Raw genomic sequence first — 21,284 nt, 5'->3', positions numbered from 1 at the left:
AATAACGCCACAAGAACCTCTGAAGCCACTGGCACGAATGTTAGACAAGTCCATGTGCTACCCATCGTTTTCATGGTAGCACCGTTTTGACAATTGAAGCGCGAACCTGCTGCGCGCACATCCTCGTAAGTCGGGCTTTTTCGCGTGAGACGGTAAACAGATAGGGGCTTACGTAGTTGCTGTAAGCACCAAAAGCTGGCGAAATCTTAAGGGCTCTCTCTCTCTCTCTCCTATGCAGCCAACATGGCCCCTGGCGAGCTGAAGAAGCTGAAGAGCAAGCAGCGCAAGGCCCGGCGGCGAGCCGAGCAGGAGAAGGAGAAGCAGACGCTGGCGCAGGAGAAGCAGAAGTCCCGGCAAGCCCAGCAGGCGCAGCAGGCGCAGCAGCAGCAGGACGGCGGCGAGATGGACGGCCTGCGGGACGAGGAACTGCTGCCCGACAAGCTGGCCAGGGTGCGTGCCACGCCCGGTTGCCCCTTCTAGCCGGGTGCAATGGCGGAACCTATTCTACGAGGATTAGCTCGTGCTATAAAGACGCCCTCCTCTCCTGATAGAGCTGCCGTTCTTGGCGCTCATAGCACTGGCTCACTGATCCGTCTACCAACCACCCATGGGCCATGTCATCATAATACGAGCAAGCTTTACATTTCAGAATCCTTACTTCGTTGTTGAACTGCCCTTGTGTGTATCCGAGGTACGAGTGACCAGAACTGTCGCGGGATCATACAGCTGCGCTCCTGTAGTTAATAATAGCAACCCTCAAGTTCTGAAGTTCTGCTGCCCCTTTCGAATTAAGTTCCGGCCTGTGAGCTGGCAGCTCAGGTGACCGCAAGCAGTGGCACGTTAACTTTCATCAAAGGCTGAGCCTCTCATGTAATATTTGGCATATGAAAAAAAGGGAGGTGGGGGGGTTAGATCGTGTTTTCACTGTCAGACACAGAATGTTTGTTCACGTGGGCGCTACCATGATTGAGCACGTGGAGCAAAGTCGAACGCGGAAAGTACTAAGCTACCCATGCAATATAGATAGCCAGTGATGCTAAGACAGATTACTGGAGAACTAGAATTCAAAATTAACGCACGTTAAAATTCTACAGCATGGCTAAAGAAAAATTGAGAAAATACTTTTTGTACAGCTCCGAAGGGGAACGCTCGACATTTTGATTGAGAGCTGAGCGCTTGCATACAGATTAATAGATGGAAGAGTCAAGCACCAAATTCCAAGAATCATTGGGGTTTAAAAGCACCCGTGGGGCGACTTATGTGCAAGAGGTAGAGATAAGCAAGAGGAGGCTGGAAGACTAGTGGATAAATAAGTGCATGATCGATTAGTCAGGCGTTGAAGGAGGAAATGAGTCGCACCATCTTCCCTTCGTTATCAAGGTGACGCCTGTCAGCTCGCCAACACATGTGGCAGCCTATAAATATCCCCGTGACCACACTGCCAGTGCTTGTTTTCCCGGGTCTTCCGTTCTCAATACCAGGTCAAGCGGTGAGTCGCCGCTCAGAGGCACTGTTTCGCTTTTTAGCTTAGCTTTAGGCATCCAAAATATAGACGGGGGCCGACGGGTGGAGGGGGACACTGGTATAAATGTTAGAAACAGAGATAAGGTGCCTCGGGAAGGCTGGCCTACGTTTTGATAGGGCGACCCGTCTTCGTCAAAGGCGGCCTTGTCACCTTCGGCAGGTCAGTTTTAACAAGTTAGGATGGTGACGTCACGAACAGTCGTTGTCGGCGCCGGCTGGCCGACACCACCACCACACGATTTACGTGCACATGCGAGCCCTTACTAATCCTTTCTGTAAATTAAGTGAAGTGCATATTATCAGGACTGAAAGCAGCAGCTCTGCGATGTTCATGACGCACGGAAGTTCACCCGCTTGATCCTATTTGTCACATACATGGAAAGTAACAAAAAGGTGTGCGGCCGCAGGACTGCGTGTCCTGCTCAGGCTTGTAACAAGATTCTCAGAAAATGTATTTAGGATACGTTACTGAGTACCACGCGAAAACGAACTTAAGTATTGAATGCCGCATGCAGAAATATATTTGCAATAAAGTACTAAACATTGAAAAAGGTATTTCGTTCAAGGATACTTACAAGATAACTTTTGTGCCGAAGTGTAAACGAAAGTAAAACGAACCAAAATTTTATCATTGTTGGCTCGCAGGAGGAGCTGCTTTTCAGGTTAGAATTGGACGTTTTTCCTGTCGATATGATCTTGGTCTTCGGTAGGCAGAGATTGCATTAGGCTTGGACACTCTTTTAAGTAAATTCCGCGCATTCAAAAGCTCTCTTTAAGTGAGGCCAACGCAGCACCGACGTTATTTCACATGTCTATCGCTCCAGTGGTGCGCCGATGTAGACTGGTCAACTTTTGCAAAATGTCGCCCTTGTTATCCTAAAGCGAAGCACGCATGCCGTAAGCATGCTACAAGAAAGGCACGGTCAGTTCGTTCACTTTTGGCTTCTCAAGCTTGAGAGCCACGCTTTCTCCTCTCTCTCGCTCATTCTTTTTAACTCTTCTAAAAGTCGAACCACACGTAGCTAATCGTACGCGCCTGGCCACGCGTCACGCATCTGCGAGGCCGCGCGCGCGTCGGGCAGGGCTTCTTTTTGAGCGTGGTTTTAAGCGTACGCGACAGAAGTGGCTGCCTGGTGTGCCGTCGTCACGTGGCCGGCATGTAACGTTCCGGCGCGGATTTGGAAACAGGCTGTTGTTGCTTCGAAATTGTGCTCAGACTCCGGGAGTAAACGCTGGTTTCGTGTCGTGCGAAGACGATGGACGCTATCAATAATGAACCGCTTGTCGACTGCGTTGAGGCTCTGCCTGCGCTTGCGAAGCACAAGCACCATAAGAATAAGCCCGTGACTGCGTGCTTGTTGGCGAAGATGGCGAGATATGCGTTGCCCAACGCTGCCGTAGCGTGCAAGTGCTCAAAACGTTATACGGTTGTCATACGCGGGGCAGTTTCAAACGCGATGGTAGCGGACTTCTCGATCGCGACTGCCTCTTGAGCGCAAGTTAAGAAAAAGTTTATTTCATCAAACCCCAAAAAAGGAACGTTTCCCGCCAAGGTGATTCTGGCAACACTGCTATGCGCAGTGAAGCTCTCACTTGTGCGCGTATCGTGTGGCTGCTCGCCCTTTCCCTCTAGGCTCACGTATGCGCCGTGTGGTCGAGCCTTGAGAGGAAGCTTTAGCTCGGGCACAACTCCGACGCGGCCTATTCTAATACATGTAAGACGCAAAAACATTTTTCTGAGATAACCCCTGGACCGATTTTACTTAAACTTGTTGCATTTGCGAGAGAAAGTTAAATTCTAGTGACTGTTGGAAGCAGAATTTCGATATAAGGCCGGAATATTGTCATAAAGCTTTTAAAGAATTGGCACGTTCGAAAATAATAGACGCTTGAAGTTTATACATTGGTAGCTCTGCATCAAAAGAAAGGCTTTATTTCCATATTACTGATTTTTCTTTTAGATTCATGTGTAACATACGATTTTTGTCTGCTTTAGATGTACTATCATATGCAATTCACAGAATTGTGATATCATTTTTCCTTACCGAGTCACAGAGTTGTAAACTTAAGAGTATCGTTTTCTGAAAATCTTCGATTTTTTTCTCTTTTTTTTTAATTTGATGATCCAAATCATGAATTCGATACCAGCAGTCACTAGATTTTAAGTTTCTTCTTTTAAATGCGTCAAACCTCGCCAAATTTGGTGCAGTGATTGCCCCCCCCCCCCCCCCAAAAAAAAAACGAATTCTTCGTTGCGGCGCCCGGCGCGTCCGCCGCAACGAGCGCATACAGTGACGAACGTCGTATCTTAAATACTCGGTACGAGTTACCCCCAAAAGTTTCAACAAATATACTGACCTGTCAAGTTGTGTAGAATGTACCAAGTTAATTTGGAAAGTAAGATACAGTATTTTGAGTAGAATGCACACTGACTGCGCGCGTGTCGCTTCATTTCTCGTCGGTTCGACGCATGGAGCGTTTTCCTAGCTGGACGGACGGGTCGCGAGATGCATTCATTCAGGCAACGGAGCGCGTCGGAGCGCCGCGATAGTTTCGCCATCTCTCGTCGGAAGGCGGAAGTAATGCCGGGCATCCGAGAGCACAGGCCGTGGCACAGGAGCAGTGGCCGCACGAGCGCGGCCCGCGTGCCTCCGAACATTGGGAGTTTCTCCCGAAGTCGCCAGGTGGCGATTCCGTCTCACGGGCGTGAGATTCACTTGGCAGGCTTTCGCTTCGCTGTAGAAGGACGGTGATAATTGCATGTTTTCCTACGGTGCGATATTATATCAGGATGTCTACCATCAGGCAAAACCTGGAATTTTCAGGAAATTTGTCAGCTCTAGAATAATCCTAGGGGGAAAAAAACGGGAACTTTTTTCTTCAGTTGCTTAGAATCTGAGAGATTGGTACCTGCAGTGGTTATGGTTTAGCTAGTGCCATGCGAGATGGAAGCGAGATATTCAACTGAACCTACACCATCACAAATAATGGTGTCTTTTTCTGATTATTATGAGCTGGCATATTAACTTACCGAGCTATAAATCATTTTTTCTTCCTTCCTTCCTTTCTTTCTTGTGCCTGAACCTCCAGTGTCTTAAGACTGCCAGGGAATTTTGATGAATAGGGTAAGGGAGAATTTGAAAAGACCAGGTAAATTCGAAAGTGCTAACATAGTGGCCACCCTATATATGTGATATATAATTTTGCCTTTCAAGTTATATTTGTACAATGATTTGCTCTTTTTCACAGTAGGAAATGACGATTTGGCAAAATGGTTACTGTGTGTGAAAAGACAGTGCTAAGTAGTGATAATGATGTATGCACCATGCAGACAGAAGAACCGCTGGAGCAGGCAATCCAATTTCTGCGGCCGCTGCAACAGCTGGGGGCCCAGCGGCTGGAGACTCACCTGCTGGCATTTGAAATCTATCTGCGCAAGAACCGACCCCTGCTTATGCTGCAGTCCATCAAGCGGGCTTTCCGCCTCGACCCTCAGTGCCCCCGTCTGCATGCACACATGTGCACTTTCCACAGCCTTGGTATGTGCATGCCAAGGACAGACAGTAGTGCACACTTTCACAGGCCTTAGAAAGCATTTTTTCACCCTGAAACTGGCTAGTGTCGTAATGTCGCAGTGCTACGGTTTGTAACACTTCCCACAAAGATGAGATCAGCTGATCAAATTTAGTTTGCCAGAACGTATGGCAACTGAAGCCTAAAAGTTTGCATGCGAGTTTTTTATTATTGGTACATAGTTTAACACTCACCCGAGTCTGCATTAGAAAAGGCACACATGTTGTAAACCACAGGCAACCCTCTTGGGCTGCATGTTTGACGTTTCAACGGTCGACCTTTATATGTTTCCTACGCACTGGAGCTGTCGCTGTCCATGTCCTTATGCAAAAAAAGAAATATTCGTGCACCAGTGTGATAGAACACACTACAAAGGTTGACTAAATGCAGCCAGTGATATACTGGCATGATATGAGGAACACCAGTAATGTCATGTGTGCAAATTTGTCATCAGTGAGCGGCTGCCAATGTAACCACTGGTGCATACACAGTCGAGCCCGCTTATATCGAACCTGAGCGTTATGTAGCATCTGTTCGTATATGCCGAAGTTCATAGTAAGTGGACGACAGCTTTAAAAAAAAGAAAGTGGCTAGTCAAAACACAAAATTTATTTATTTGCAAAGAAGTTCATGATGCTGATCTATTTCTGCCATGCAGATCCGATGAGGGTGGTCTCCAGTTTATTTAAAGCAGAAGCGTGCTCTTCGCCAAGGCCCTTGGCATAGAAAAGTTGCCTGAGGCTCTCTATGTAGCCCATTGCTCCAGGCACGCTTATGGTTGCTGGCTCCGAAGTTTCATCGTCATACAATTCCTCCATGTCGCTCACTGCCCGCACTTTACAAGCGATGCCCTCGTCCGTGCACGGTTCCGCAATATCAGTCTTCATCAGCAGAAATACCGTATTTACTCGCGTAATGATTGCACTCGCGTAATGATCACACCCCTGAATTTTGTCGTCAAAATTCAATTTTTTTTTTCTTTTCTATGTAATGATCGCACCTTGAACTTGTCGCAGCGATATGTCGTGTGCCAAGTCTAGCGAATGATGATTGTGCTTACCATCTGTCGAATGCTACGGGAACGACTCTTGAAGACATATCATGCGGTCTGCACGCACCCAACATTTTTAAGCAGATGCCCCATTTCATTCCTTTCATCACTTTCTGCACTCCCATGAAAAGAAAAGCTACAACGAAACGCCTCGGCTTTATTATTTGGAGGCTTCATAATCGTTTTGGTCAACAAAACATAAAGGGCAGCTTTCGGTTCTTCTCATGGGCACTCGTGGGCACGCAACAAATCGCGTGCGACAACGATAGGGCCACGTTTACCCTGATATGTTAGAAGTGTACCCTATTCATGCGGCGATACTTGTAACGCAGCTAAGATATTCGCCCACTCTTAGTGGAAACGTGCCATATGCCGCAGTTTCCGCAGCATGCCCGCCATGTGTTTCTATGTCACTGGCAGCTAAGCGTGCCCATCTCTGTTTCTGTTCCCTCAAAGTGGACATTGCTACGTTATTGCCGCAAACTTGCTAATATTGACGATATTATTCATTACTGATACGGAAGAAACTTTCAATGCACGTAATGTACTCACTAGAAAAAAAATAATTGCATTTGACGCGTTCAGCTTGCTCTGCTGGCCGCCATTTTTGTTTGGGTGTCTTGCACAAACAGTGGCAGCCACCTGCTTGTCATCCCACAGCAAGTGAGGGATGAAAAAAGACAATGTTTCTTTTGGTGGGAAGTTTAACCTGCGTAATGATCGCAGCCCTGAATTGGCTTACGTTTTTTTTACCAAGAAAGTGCGATCATTATTCGAGTAAATACGGTAAAGTCATCCCAATCAGTGTTGTAGCTCCCCATGTCGGAGTTGACGCGCTGCCACAAATCGCCGCCGGACCGATCATCTTTGGAAGCATCAGGATGGCACCAGGCACTCCGTCGATGGAGCTGGCCTTGCGTAAACAGTTCCGCATGCAAGCGGTCGTCACCTCTGCCCAGGCCATTTTGCCATCTCAATGGCTGAATACAGTGAAACTCGAAGCAACAAGTTGGTGGCCGGGTGGTGAACAGCGATGAGCAAGCGCTCCACAATGCGGCGCCTATATGATGCCTTAGCATGTATTATGCCCAAATCAATCAGGTGCGCTTTTGAACTGGTATTGGGCGGCTGGAAAGGTAGAGTAACTGCTGTCAGAGAAGTTCGCGCATTGTGCACTAAGCAGTTGTCGAGCACGAGCAGCATGCGCCTTCCTTGCCTCTGCATGTCACGGTCAAACTCGCCCTGCCACTCTGCGAATAAATTGCAAGTCATCCACTCCTTAGTATTGTGCCTGTGGCACACAGGTACACAGCTCCGAAAGCAAGGTAGCTTTGATTTTCCGATTACAAAGGGCACATGCCGGTCGCACCGAAGTGCTGTAACATGCACTTTTACTGTGTTTGTCTCCAGCACATGAGTCGCCTTTCATGGCGTGCGTCTTATCTGGCAGCATCCAATAAAATAATGCAGGTTCATCTGTATTATACAAGTCCTGCTCCGTATAGCTTGCAGTAATGGCTCGGTTTCTTACAAGCCAAGTGGCAACGTCTTGGTCACTTACCAAAGCCGCCTCTCCAACAATCGATTTAAAAAACAATCCCAAGCCACACTTTGATTCAATGTAGCCAGCCATTGCCTGGACAGAAGTCAGGAAAATCTAGCAGGAACGCAGTTTTTGGCCTTGCCCAGCATCATCGGTCCACTTATTGGAATGTTGCAAGCCCTTGCGTCCGCAAACCACTTGAGCAGCGCGTCATCTTCATCCGCATAGGTGGCCTTCCGCAGGCACTTTCTGTTCACCGCGTTGGCGGCAGAGCTGGCAATCTTTTCCATGTTCTATAGAATCGTTCAGACGGCTGATTTAGACATGTACTTCTTCACCAACCCGCACTTTTTAGTACCTTGAGAAACTGCCTTCAAAATTGCTCGCTTTGTTGCCATGTTCAGCGCTTTTAGTTTCGTGACCGCTGCAGGCATGGCATTTCCGTCCGCCATCCTGAATTACAACTCGTGCCTGACTAGAACGAAGCGCGGAAGCGATGAAGCATGGAGACTAGTGTGGAGAGGCCTGCATCGCGGTAATGGCCAGAAAACAAAAACCTTCTGAATCTTAGCCGTCGCCTTAGCGTGCACGCCGAGACAGCGGAGGTAGTCACTATTTCGCATCGGGGCGGCATGTTCACACCGTCCGTTTGCTGTAACCGATAGGCAGGGCTCAAAGATGTTCGGTATGCGTGCGATTTTATGCCATTGAAATGTATATTTTGACGATCGCACGGCCCTCGTTCGTTTTAAGTGAACGTCTTAAGTGGGGCCATTATATGTGGGCTCAACTTATCACTAGACAAGACAATGGCATAGCTATATTTGGTTCCGTCTTCACAAGGTCTGTGAAAAGTCAAGTCTGTTTGCCCAATGCCTTTTGCAGTCTCCCAAAGGAAGGACCTCCCAGGGCCTATTGTGACTGTGCTGGAGAAAGAGATGGCTGAACTGTACCAGTCAAAGAATGCACAGCAGCTGAATGAAGAGTTCCTGGCTCAGCATTCACGCTCATTCCCACACTTGCTTGAAGGTGTGTGTGTATGCACAATTATTTTCTTGCGCATTGTCCACTTTTCTAGACCTTGTGTATTCCTGTTTGAAGCTTCCAGCTTGTCTTAGCATGTTATTATACCTTGCCTTCATTAGGCTGCCGCATGATGTACTTCCTGGACACATCCACGCAGAAGCAAGCTCTTCAAATGGTGACATCACTAAACAATGACTTGGAAGGAGTCACTATTGAGGTGAGGTGTACTGTCCTTCAGTACGCATTGTTTTTTTTTTTTTCCTTTAATCCTTCTGACTGGTGTAACATTGTATAGATTGCGTGAAAAAACAACTTAAAAGCAAAAAAGTATTTCATGGCTAGAATGTGGCAGAAGGAAAGCATGCCTTCTAAGTGTTAAAAAAGTAATTAGCTTATTGCAAGTTAGTTGCAGCTGGCAAGGAAGAAAGTTCTATTGCCCCTATGGCACTTTTTGAACGTTTGGCCCTAGCCCCACAGTGTAACATAATTTTTCCCACAACCTGTCAAGGTACTGCATGAAATAATTTTTCGTGCTGTCTTTCGATTTATGAAATTCTGCGCTCGTTTTTGCACAGAACTGCTTGCGAACACTTGAGTGCCTGACCAAGGGAGACATGGGTTCATGTGAAGCGGAGCTGGCACTTTTCCGTGCTGCTTGCCACGAGCGCTTTCCTTTGGCCATCGCATTCCGACCACCACAGTCGTCAGTCAATCACGTACGGCCAGAAGAATGACCCCGGGGTCTCCGGCCGTGCCATGCAAGTCCCCCCCTCATCCAGTGCCTCTGCTAGGCGTGGTCCACAGGCACAGGCGAAGACGACCTCCTCTGCTCTCCATGTGGCACCAGGCCCAGCCCACACACAGTGCGAGAGGAAAACTACCACCGTCGTAGAAATCATCTTCAAACTTGCTCCTCTCGACCATGGCACCATATGTGGCTGTGAGTGTTTGGTGTCATCGGACGATGCTAAAGGCGCCGAAGCTGCAGAATAAAAGGACGGTTTCCTTTTCAGACTCTGAACACCAAGGGTGGGATTGTTCAAGTGTTTAGGATGGGGTATAGATGTTTTTTGGTTATTTTCTCCTTGGCAGTGAAAAATGGACTGTACTGTGGCATGCCAGAACAAAGGACCCCTTGCTGGGTGTATGTCTTAGGTACCACCGACACTGTCATGGCTCAGTGCGATGGTCTACCTCTGGTATGAACAGGTGTGCTGAACAGTCTGCCTTGTGTGCTGCGACGTCGGGAGGTCCGTAGTGGGACAGTTGTGTGGGCAAGCACCAGCCTGTGGCAAAAGAGACAGCATCTGTGACTGCTGTTAAATATTGGAGCCATTCGTGAGACGTCCACTGGCATGGACGTCAAAACAGTTTGAATTGGTGTACCAGTAGAAACGTGTTACACTGAATCAGATGTACCTTTCCTGCAGTGAGATTTCATTTATGACAACAGCAGAGAGTGACTTTACTTTTTAGCAAAGTTTGGAGAAGCGCTTCAGTTGCAAAAGCAATATTTGAAATGCAGTAAAATCTTTTCCTAGTGATGCAACACTGGGTTACGGATATCGGCAGCAATAGAATTTCCTTGGTAATGTTCTTGTAAAAATTATATTGATCTTAGTCTTCAGAAGGCTGTAACATTGTCGGCCATAGCTGTTGGTGTGTGTTGGCGCTTTCACTGGAATGCATGTCTTTATATCGGTGGGTCATGACAGCAGCTGGACGTTTTTAATTGGAAACCAAAGTATACCTGTCTAGTGGCTTTGGGAGTGGCACATTGTGGGCCCTCTGTGTTTCCCTTGTTTTAGGAAAGAAGCGAAGGTACATTGTGGAACAGTTGAGCAAACAAGGTAGGTTGCTAGATAATGCAGCAAAAGTGCTTGACAAGAAAAGTGTATAAGCCGACTTCGTGTTTACAGTGAAAAGTAGCACAGGCTGCCTGCTTATGGCACATTCTGTCAATTTGTGTGGTATGAAGCTGGTGCTGGTGCACTTGCATTCCCTGGATGCACACGGCAACACTTGAAGGAAACTGTGTGCCGTCAGTATGCTTGAGGACGTGCCCCTTCACGAATGTCCAGCCTCACTGGACACTTGGAGACGCCTTTTGTACAACGCTCGCGCCCACACAACATGCGGTCGCACAAAGGTCATGTATAACGACATCCAGTTGAAGTCTGCCCTTTGCGATTGCGAGGTCTGTTATTGGCTGCAACCTAGGGACCTTTTGTCCCTGAGTCATCGCCTAGTTGATTTCCCTGAGTTTTGACTCATCGGCGTTCTTGTTCCTTTTTTTTTTCTACGCGAAGAGTGATGGTGCCGTGTTTGAAATAAAAAAAAAATATGCTGCAATGGCACATGCCTTTGTCAGTGTTTTATGCAGGCACATATTGGTCACCTGCACATGATCACTTTTGTTTTGAAGCAGTTGGAGGATCCTTGCGAGCCCTTTCTCTGCAAACTGAGCCTGGTGCACCAGTGCGAGAGCTGCATTAGCCACAATGCTTTGTGTTGCAGGCATGCCACGGCCATGTGACCAAAAACCTTGCAAAGTGCAACCTAGAAGCTCGGGTATGAGTAAGAATTAAGGCGCCTGAAATTAGTGAAACACTGGTTTAGTTGGTTAAAACAATGTAGTAGCAGAAAAGGATATAGACAATCAAAATGAGGAGGTCTGTACACCTATGTAGTAAGAGCGCTCATGGGAGTGCTGAAGAAAGTGGCAGTGCCCCGCTGCATTTAATTGACCTGTCAATCAAGAAGACTCGTTATAGGCCATTGTAACAGTGCAATCCAGATCCAGTTGAAGAAGCACAGGAAATTTCAATCTGTCGTATTTTGGGACAGTCTGTTGTTGGACGCCCTATAGTTCTTGATCAATATTTCATTAAAAATTGGCAGAGACCTCTTTAGATTTGCCAGCCGGGGATTTGAACTTTCCATCTAATCATTCCGAACCCAGCATCTTGCCATTGCACCACGCCGAACTTTTTTTTTCTTTGTTTCTTGGAATTATGAATAGTGTCATTCGAAAATTGTTACATGTGGACACGCATGAAAAACAAATGCACGCATGCTACGCAGTCCAATGAAAGAACAAACACTCGTCTAGATGCGAAATGCGTTCGGGAACGGGATCAAAGGTAGCGACCGCACTACGCACTTGAGCAGCCTCTTGAAAAAAATACTTTGTCGAGCGAGATGGCTCGGCATGTCTGTCGATCATTTGGCTTCTCCATAATGAATGAAGTCCTGATAACATAAATCGTGTTCGTACATGTGCATTTTGGCCATGTCAACAGTAAGAACCAGCGCTGATGTATACTATGTTGAGAGTGATGGGTGCGCTTTCACTGTGCCACATCAACTGGTGCCTCTCTAGGAGAGCAAAAGTGTTGTTACCATACCCAGGTGCTCCATGAAGTGTCAGAACATAGATATTGCTTTATGATATCTATATCAGTTAAGGAATTCCGAAATAGACGGCACTCACCGGGGACACTGTTAGGGCCGTTGCTGCTAATTTCGACAGCTGTCTCTAGCTCTTTACACTTTTGAGCGCGCATATAGTTAGTATGCTCAGTGCAAAATAGTTGCTTAAACATTCGTGAATAAGTGCTCATTCAAATAGCGTACCGGTTTCTCGGGGCAGCCCTTGTGCCAGAAAAATTCGGAGGACGCTTACGCTTCGCGTTTAGGAGGAATGCGATAACATTCAAAGATGCCCGACTGCTTTTCACGCTTCCCGGCAACGAGCGTGCGTGACCGTAATGTTTATTGGGGAACCGCTGGTCGCAAGCGCTATGCACGAAGGCGGGCTTTGTCGTAGAAACGCGGCATCGTGCGTGGGTCGCGATGCGGTCGATGGATGGATGGATGTTATGAGCGTCCCCATAGAATAAAGGCGTCCCCTTTGGAACGGGGCGGTGGGTCGCGCCACCAAGCTCTTGCTACTAAACTGTCTATTGTGCTACCTAGGTTCAACAATGAAAAAAAAAAAACTAAACTACCACGCTCAAAATTTCTGATCCCCTATTGGGAACTTTGCTTTTGTACGTCTCCGTCGTTTGTCGTTTTCCTACTTTTCTTCCTCCGATCGCCTCTTACTAATGTTGATGCTGCGTAGGCGAGCGCCATCTGGAAGTATTGCCAGGAACCGGGCGCGCCGCTCCGTGGCCCCCGAGACACTCGCACATGAATTCGCGTTGTAGAATCATTTATAGGCAAATTACAATCCGACGCTATCGTGTCTGTAGCTTGTAAGCTGTACTTTACGATTTTTCTGCGTATTTTAGCTTGAGAAATTCAATTAGTTCAGCAAGTTTCTTGCGCCACATGTAGGGCCTGGGTATATATGGGTGGGTCGGAAATCGTTTTGCCGAAACGACGCTGGATGCCGACGCGGGACGTCGACGCCGCATTATATGCAAGACAGATTTATTCGACATCATGATTAGACAGTCAGGAATATGTGCTAAAAGCCCACAGAGCGCGGCTTGACAAAGGCCCATGTTCCCTCTAAATACAGGCTATACTTAAGTTGTACATATCTATTAAAAAAGATTTGGCATTCAGTGATTATACAAAGAGAAAGGATCCAACAAGAGTGGACAGTCCCATTGAACCCAGCGGCTGAATTGACGGCAGCGCACCAAGCCGCCGACATTAGTACGTGAACCAAACTTTCGGTTTTGGGCGCGCGCGTTTTGAACGTTAGCTGGAACGCGTTATACCGGCTGCGCTGATCGCCGCGGCATTTGCGTTCTTGCTTCTACTGCTCACCAGCGCGCGGTCCTAATACGGAATCATTTTATTATTAAAATGATCGCGAACGATCTTTACAAACCTCCATCGAATATGTGCCACGTGCAATTTCATAAATAAGACTCCTTGTGAAACGATGAAATGTTTTACGCTATATAAATGCTTGTTCCGGGTTTTTTTTTTTTTTGCATTCATCCAACGTTGTGGCACCAGCTAAGCAGCAGTAGTTCCCGTACGAAGCTCCACCGGACGACGTCAGCTGAAAAAAGTAAATTGCAAGCATGTGTCGTTTTGGTATTAACGCCCTATAGGAACAATGCGTATATAGAGGCGAAAGCGGTGAATGGGCGGCATCACAAACAAAAGCAGTTCGCTTCTACATACATGGCGTATAAAATGCCCCACTCATCCCAAACAATACCGTACATATCGCGAAAACATCCGATTTCCAACCATCCCCCGCAATTCCCGGGCCTTAATTCCTGCACCGTAAGAGCACAAATAAACGGGCAACTGCGCGTTTCCAACAGAACTTAGCTTCAACCGACACGATAGTACGCTACGTGTTCACAGAGGTAGCCGCAACACAGGATCTCAGCCAGACCACACTGGACGCTCGCAACATTCCTTCCACTCGCACTCAAGACAAATGCTTGGGTGCAAAGACCGTTTTCAGTCGCTCAGCAGACAGAATTTTTGAGTTACAAGTTCCATGTCTTTGGGCTCCTTGGCGTTATCTATTGCGCGTTCTGCCGGCCGTGTTATCACTCACGGCAATCGCTTGTCGCGTTTTCGACAAGCGTGAGTGCCGAAAGAAGGGTGCTGCTGGAGGGCCATGAAAAGAGTCGCAAAGTTTTCCCGCTAAGATTCGGTACTTGCCAGACTAGCTTTGCCACCACGGCCGAGCTGCTTTTCGCTGCGTCACGACAGGAGCGGCGAGAGTGCCTCAAAATTATCCCAAAGTGTAATAAAATTAATTACTACCATGTAAGGGGTCAGAGAAAGCCTCAAGAACTTGTCCCAGTAAGATTCAGTACATGCGAAGAAACTGCATCACATGGCCAGGCTGCTTTTCGCTAACTGCGTCAGAACGCCAGGCGCCTTGTATCTCAAAAAGTAATGGAACTACAATGATGCTTGGGGTCAGGGAAAGCATCACGCACTTGTCCCAGTAAGGTTCTGTACACACGAAACTAACTGTGCCGCACGGCCGAGCTGCTTTTCGCTAACTGCGTCAAGAACTTCCCAACTTAGTTGCAATAATGTGGGACTCGCAGAAAGCGTCGCAAACATCCCCCAGTGCGAGTCATTAACTCAAATTAACTGCGGCAGTGCTGCTGAGCTGACTTTCGCTAACTGTGTCACAAGTCTAGGTTCCGTGCCGTAAGCCTAATTGCTCGAAACGCGTCGCAGACTCGAACAAAATTTCTCGCATTGCCGTAGTCCAATAGTGCAGTGGGGCCATGTCGTAGTGCAGAAGGAACACAAGAATACGCCGGGAGCCCCCTCCCCCCCCCCCCCCCCAAAAAAAAAACAGGCTAAATCCAAAAAAAGAAAAACAGGCAGACGGGTCGCCGAACAGGCTTTTGTGATCGACCTGTCAAATGTGAAAAACGTTCAGGCATGCGTTCCTATGACGAGATGATTGCTCTCTTCCCCGAAATAGCGTCACCCCTTTACGCCCTGAGGAGACACAAAGGGAAGGACGAAGACCCGAGGGGCAGGAACTCGTCGACTGCAGAACCTGACGAAGGCGCTGGTACTTTCGCAGGTTCCCCAAGTTTTCCAAAACATCGACTACCACAAGACCGCGAGGGTTTATTTAAGCCCGTCCTGGGCCCCGTGTTAATCGGAACAGCTCGAGTCTCGGATAGAGTCACAACCATGTACAATGTAGTGAAGTAGCTTTGTGGAACAAATCACGCAGTCCTTCCCGCAGATGCTATGGTTCCGATCAAAGGCCGATTTTCAGGAGGCCGGTAGGGCGAGTGCTGGTGCCTCGTCGTCACAGCACAATTACGATTGGCCATGGCGACTTTAAATCGATGTCGGTGCTATCAGCGTTGCCGGATTCAGAGAACGCACCATCGAATACCGCGCGACGGAACAAGAGTTTCTGCCGATATCTCTGCGTGTTCCACGTCGGGGACGTCCACCTCTCACGCCATGGCGCCTACAGCGTCGTGGACTCCTTCGTAAGCCCAAGTCTTCGGTTTTCTTGTCCCTACGGGAAATGATCCCGAGACCATCGTCGACGCGACAGCCTCAATAGTTTGCCTCTATGAGGTCCACTGCGTTCAGCACTTGGGAGGCCTCAACTTCCAAGTCACCGTCAAGAGAATGACTTCTATGACTCTAATCGTCGATGCTGGCTGCCTTGTCATCGGTGGCAAGCGTTGTCCTGTCGTTTCCGTCGGCCCGCAGGTCACCAAAGTAACCTGCCTCTTCTTGCCGTCCTTCGTTCCGAACGAAGTCCTGGTCCAGGCACTATCACCATACGGCAAGGTGTGTCTTTCAACTCCGGTCTTATGAGCGGACGACGTGGCGCGCTCACGGGCACCCGCTTCGTTCGGCGTTTGCGTGATACAGGCATTAACTTGCATTTGGAGACATTTTAGTTCCATCATCCAATGTGAGCACCACTTGTCAATGGAATTTAGGTCATTTTGCAGAATGGATTGGTCAGTGTTAGCAGTGACACAACGGTAAATAACACAGTCATCGGTGAATAGACGTATTGTGGATGATATGTCTGTTGGGAGGTCATTGATATATATTAGAAAAAGGAGTGGGCCAAGGACGGATCCCTGTGGTACACCCGATATTACTTTGGTAGTATCTGAACAGCGACAGCCAACACAGGTGAACTGGAGGCGATCTGTCAGGAAGCAAATGATCCATGATAGGATTAGTGGGTCGAGGTGAAGGCATGAAAGTTTGGACACTAGTCGGTGATGAGGGACGCGATCGAAACCCTTTGAAAAATCTAAGTAAATTACGTCAGTCTGAAATGAAGAATCTAAGTTTAGGTGGAGATCTGTGGTGAATTCAAAAAGTTGTGTTTCGCATGATAAGCCCGGACGAGAGCCATGTTGTTTGCTAAAGAAAAAAGAATTTCTGTCGAGGTGGGACGCGATTTGGGTATATATGACGTGTTCTAAAAGTTTACAGGCAATACATGTAAGTGAGATCGGGCGATAATTGGATGGGTCGGCGCGCTTACTAGATTTAAAAACGGTGGCTACTTTGCTTAATTTCCAGTCTTTGGGCATAGTACCCTCGCTTATAGACTGGGTAAAAATGATTTGTAATATCTGGCTAGAAATGACGTTAGTGGCTTTTAGTATCTTCACCGGTATGTTGTCAAGTCCGGGGGAGCTAGATATTTTATGTTTATTGATTAGGCTTGCGATACCTTCAGCAGGTACATCAATGGGATTCATTTCAGTGCCGCAAAATCTTGGTAAAACAGGAATGTTGGTGGAATATTCACAAGTGAAGACGGAAGAGAAGTATGAATTCAAGAGTTCAAGAGTTCTTTATTTGCATAATAATAAGGTTACAAATGGGGATTATACATACATACAGAGGGAGGTCCCATAGTCAACAGACTGTACAGGGAACCTCCCATTACAAATGAGTAGGATATATACATACAAAGCAGCTATATGAAAACACAAAAGACACCATATTAAGTTAGTCACTAGCTTACGCTGTAAAACATTTAACGACACAAATCACTTATTAATAAAATGATAACGATCCCATTGTTATATTGAGTGCAAAAATTTACGAAGGTTTGATTAGAATGTGTAAAAATGAGAGGATATCTTAATATGACACGGTAATGAGTTCCAAAGTAGTGTGGCTGAAAAATTAGTAGTAAATTTACCATAATTAGTTCTAGGTTTTGGTAGTAAATAGCTGTTGGTAGAAGCGAAATGGGTAGACGTGGAATATGGATACTGGCTGGTAGTAATTACAGGGAATGGGAGCTTTCCGTCAACAGATTTATAAACAAGTATTCCAAGTGAGTATTTATTTAGTTTCTGTAACGATAAAATGCCGTTAGATCTGAGCAATGGAGATGCTTCCGATGTGTAGCTGCTACGTGTAATGATGCGAATTGCTTGATTTTGTGTATGCTGTAGTGGAGATAAATGTGTGGGATACGTGTTTCCCCATGATGATATGCAATAATTAATATGCGTGTGAATAAAGGCGTAGTAGAGGGAGATGAGTGTCTTCATTTTAAAGAAATTGCGAACTTTAATTAATATTCTAATTCCATATGCTTCCTTCTTTGTTAAGGATAAAACATGCTCGTCAAATTTTAGGTGTTTATCTAATATGACGCCAAGAAACAGTACACTATCAGTAGGATAAAGTGCACTGGAAGCAAAGGTTAGCGATGGATACACTGAGATATGTTTTTGTTTAGCTGAGAAGATCATGAAGTTAGATTTGGCAGTATTAATGTGTAGTCTGTTTAGTTGGCACCAGGTTACAATATTTGCCGCGTCGTGATTAAGCTTATACATCAATGAATCAAGACTTTTGTCTGAGGAGAAGATGGTAGTGTCGTCAGCGTAAAGGATACAGTCAGAGGACTTTAGGTACTTTGGGAGGTCATTAATGTATATTAAAAACAAGAGAGGCCCTAATATAGATCCTTGTGGTACACCAATGTTAGTTGTTTTAGGGTGCGAGTAAGTGCTGGAGATTGATACAGTGTATTCTCTTTCAAATAGTTACGTAGTAATTGCAGTGCCGGGCCAGTTATACCAATACAGTCTAATTTAGCAAAAAGGATGTTATGAACAAGTGAATCGAATGCTTTAGAAAGGTCAATAAATAATGCGCCAGCGAAATTTCCAGTGTCAATTGCCTGCCGAATCTTGTCTGTTAGAAATATTAATGCCAAATCAGTTGAGTAACCTTCCCGAAACGCAAATTGATTTGGTGATAGGATGCAAAATTTTCATAAATAGCTTGATAAGCGTGTTACGATTAGTTTTTCGATAATTTTACTGAAGAATGAAAGTATAGCTATAGGGCGGTAATTAGCTGTTAGACGCTTATCTCCCTTCTTGAATACAGGGATTATTTTGGCTTTCTTCAACGAACTTCGATAGATTCCTGTTTTAAAGATAAGGTTCACCATGTGACATAATATTTCAGATATTAGGTACGCTATCGTTTTTATGAGAGATGGGCTGAAGTTATCGAGACCAGGTCCTGTATTTTTTAGACTGGAAATGACTGTGACTATGTCTTCAGGTGTTGCGGGATGAAGGAAAAAGCTATGGGGCACACGGGGGTAAGTCTCGGTGAATGAATCTTCGCACTCTTCATTATCAGCACAGAAGGAATTAATGAAGCAGTTTGCAATGCCCAAGGGATTATCAAAGAGAAGATCCCCCGATTGTATCACAGTTATTTCAGAATTATGATTCGACCGACCTAAAAAAGAGTTTAATACTTTCCATTGCTTTCTGACATCATTACCTGCAGACTTAATTTCATTTTCATAATACGTCATTTTAGCCTGTTTGAGTAGTTTTCCTATTAAGTTAGAATATTTATTATATCTTTCGTGAAGTGCTGTGTTAAATGGCTGTTTCTTTGTTTTTCTGTAAAGGTGATCTTTCTTCCTTAAGCAATTTAGCAAACTAGTGGATAACCATGGGTTACGAGGAGCTGAAAACGTTTTTTTTACAATTCATTACTACCGTGGAATCTGAAATAGCATTAGAAATTATTTGTGAGAATGTATTATAGGCAGTTTCAGGGTAATCACATGCCATTACTGGGGACCAGTCAGCAGCGGCAATTAATTCAGTAAAAATTGACGAATTAAACTTCTTTCTGGTGAAGCTTGCATCGGTAGTGCCAGCAGTAGAAGTTAAGCGAACGAATGTTGGGTAATGATCGGTTATTGAAGCTTCGACAACACCACAGTCAGGGTTAGTAAGAAGATTGGATACTATGTGGTCGATAAGCGTGCCCTGTTTATCTGTGGGACAACGAGTTGGAAGAGTAATTAGGTTTTCATATCCGAACCCATTGATGCAGCTAACGTAATCATTAAGTAATGTGTTGGATGTATCTAAAAGGTTAATATTAATATCGTCCGTGATAATGACATTTTTCTGTTCGAATGTTAAATTATGTAGCAAATTACCTAGGGCTAAGCAAAACGCGCTTCCAGATGATGAAGGTGAACGATAGATGCAGCCAACTATTAGGTTTTTCTTATCTTGTGAAAAGAATGTATCATCAAATTCGACCCAGACAGATTCACAGTTCGCCACGTTGAGTGTCAAGTCAGATCGCTTGTGAAAACGCAACTCTGAGGACATAAAAATAGCAGCAGCACCATGATTACTGTTTACTGAAGACGTCAGAACACTTTTCAACTGGAACATGGGACCCGTTAGGATTAGTTATGGTAATGTTTTGCGACTGATTTCTACTTGGTGCGAGTATTTTCCAAAGTTTTTTCGGGTTTACACGGATGATGTTGAGAAGATCCTGGTGATAAAATTTTTTTTAGGAAGCTTCAGAAGGCTGTTGTACTCGCGCATGCAGGTGAAATACTTCTTCCATTTCGGGGCAGAACCACATTTTTGCCACTCTGAAAATGCCCTTTTTCTTCTGTTAGTTTTTGTTAGTTCTTCTGTTAGTTCTGCTAGTTTTTTTAGTTGGTTTGTGTACCAAGGCTTTCCCATGACACCACGAATGCACACAAGGGGTACGTGATTATTGATTAAGCTGAGTAGCTTATGCTTGTACAACAGCCAGTTTGCAAGACCTTCTGAAGGCAGTTTCCTTGAGGTATTTAAAAAAAAATATTCACTTTACTGTTAATTTTGGAAAAGTCAGCTTTTTTGAATACCTCAAGTTCCATGTATATGACAATAATAATCCTGGGAGGAAAGCACGGCAGCAACTTTTCTACAAAGCGCATTTCGTAGTGTTGCCCACGCCATCTTTTCACTGTTGCCGCTCGCTCGCTTAACCACTTGGAATGCACCTTCATTGCTATAGAGAATCCTGTCTTAACTTCAACAGCGCCTCACGTCGGATATTAACAAATTGCTTATAAAATCGAGAGCGTGCCACTATCCCACATAGTGTACCGCCTTCGGGGGGATGTGCGCAGGTCCTAGCAGAAGAGGTAATCTTGGCCGGAATACAATAAATCGGTGGCCATGTCGTCGCCGTCATACAATAGTCGTCGCCTTGCTGCTGTCGTCGCACACGTACGTTGCTCGCGTTACAAGTGCGTGTTAGTCCATCTCGTAGCGCTCCGCAGAACCCCAAATAATACTTGGTAGCCAGCTACCTGCAATATTATTCGCATAACGTCGATTCACATAGTGCGTGGGTTCTGCGTTTTTCTCTTTTTCTTTTTTTTTCCCCTAAGGGTATCAAGCGGATAACTTGGATGTTGTGGGTTCGGCACCTGCCGGCGACAACTTGTCTTCCACTTTCATATCTCTTTCCCTTTACTGAGAATATGAAACGTGTACGAAACCGAAACTTGGCCATCAAAATCGTGATGATTTAAACACGTTAATACAAAAAGATATTTTCCCTTTGTTTCGTTGTCTGTTAACTTGATATGGTGGTTACTGAAGGTCGGGCCCCTCGGTTCTCCATGGTTTCCACTTACAGGTGTTGTCCGCTTCCGCAGTTGGGTCAATGAACTCTCGCTGCGTTTCAAGCGAGACGCACGCCATAACATTCGAACATATATATATTTCCCCTCGTAGCAGACAACTTGAATATAGAACATCG

At 45.9% G+C, this 21,284-nt stretch overlaps 1 protein-coding gene across 1 annotated transcript in view; it reads left to right on the top strand.

Annotated features, from left to right (window-relative positions):
- Naa15-16 (N-alpha-acetyltransferase 15/16) overlaps positions 1-11,069 on the top strand; it is a 119,863-nt gene extending 108,794 nt beyond the window's left edge. The window contains exons 17-21 of the mRNA XM_070535211.1: positions 239-450; positions 4,856-5,063; positions 8,577-8,720; positions 8,837-8,934; positions 9,293-11,069. Coding sequence (XP_070391312.1) covers positions 239-450; positions 4,856-5,063; positions 8,577-8,720; positions 8,837-8,934; positions 9,293-9,451 — 821 coding nt within the window. The 3' untranslated portion in view covers positions 9,452-11,069. The remainder of the gene's footprint in view (positions 1-238; positions 451-4,855; positions 5,064-8,576; positions 8,721-8,836; positions 8,935-9,292) is intronic.
- Positions 11,070-21,284: the final 10,215 nt, after the last annotated feature.

Source organism: Dermacentor albipictus, chromosome 3 (assembly GCF_038994185.2).
Source record: "Dermacentor albipictus isolate Rhodes 1998 colony chromosome 3, USDA_Dalb.pri_finalv2, whole genome shotgun sequence".
Taxonomy (NCBI): domain Eukaryota; kingdom Metazoa; phylum Arthropoda; class Arachnida; order Ixodida; family Ixodidae; genus Dermacentor; species Dermacentor albipictus.
Note: the sequence above shows the minus strand (reverse complement) of the source record. Positions and strands in the feature narration are given on the sequence as shown.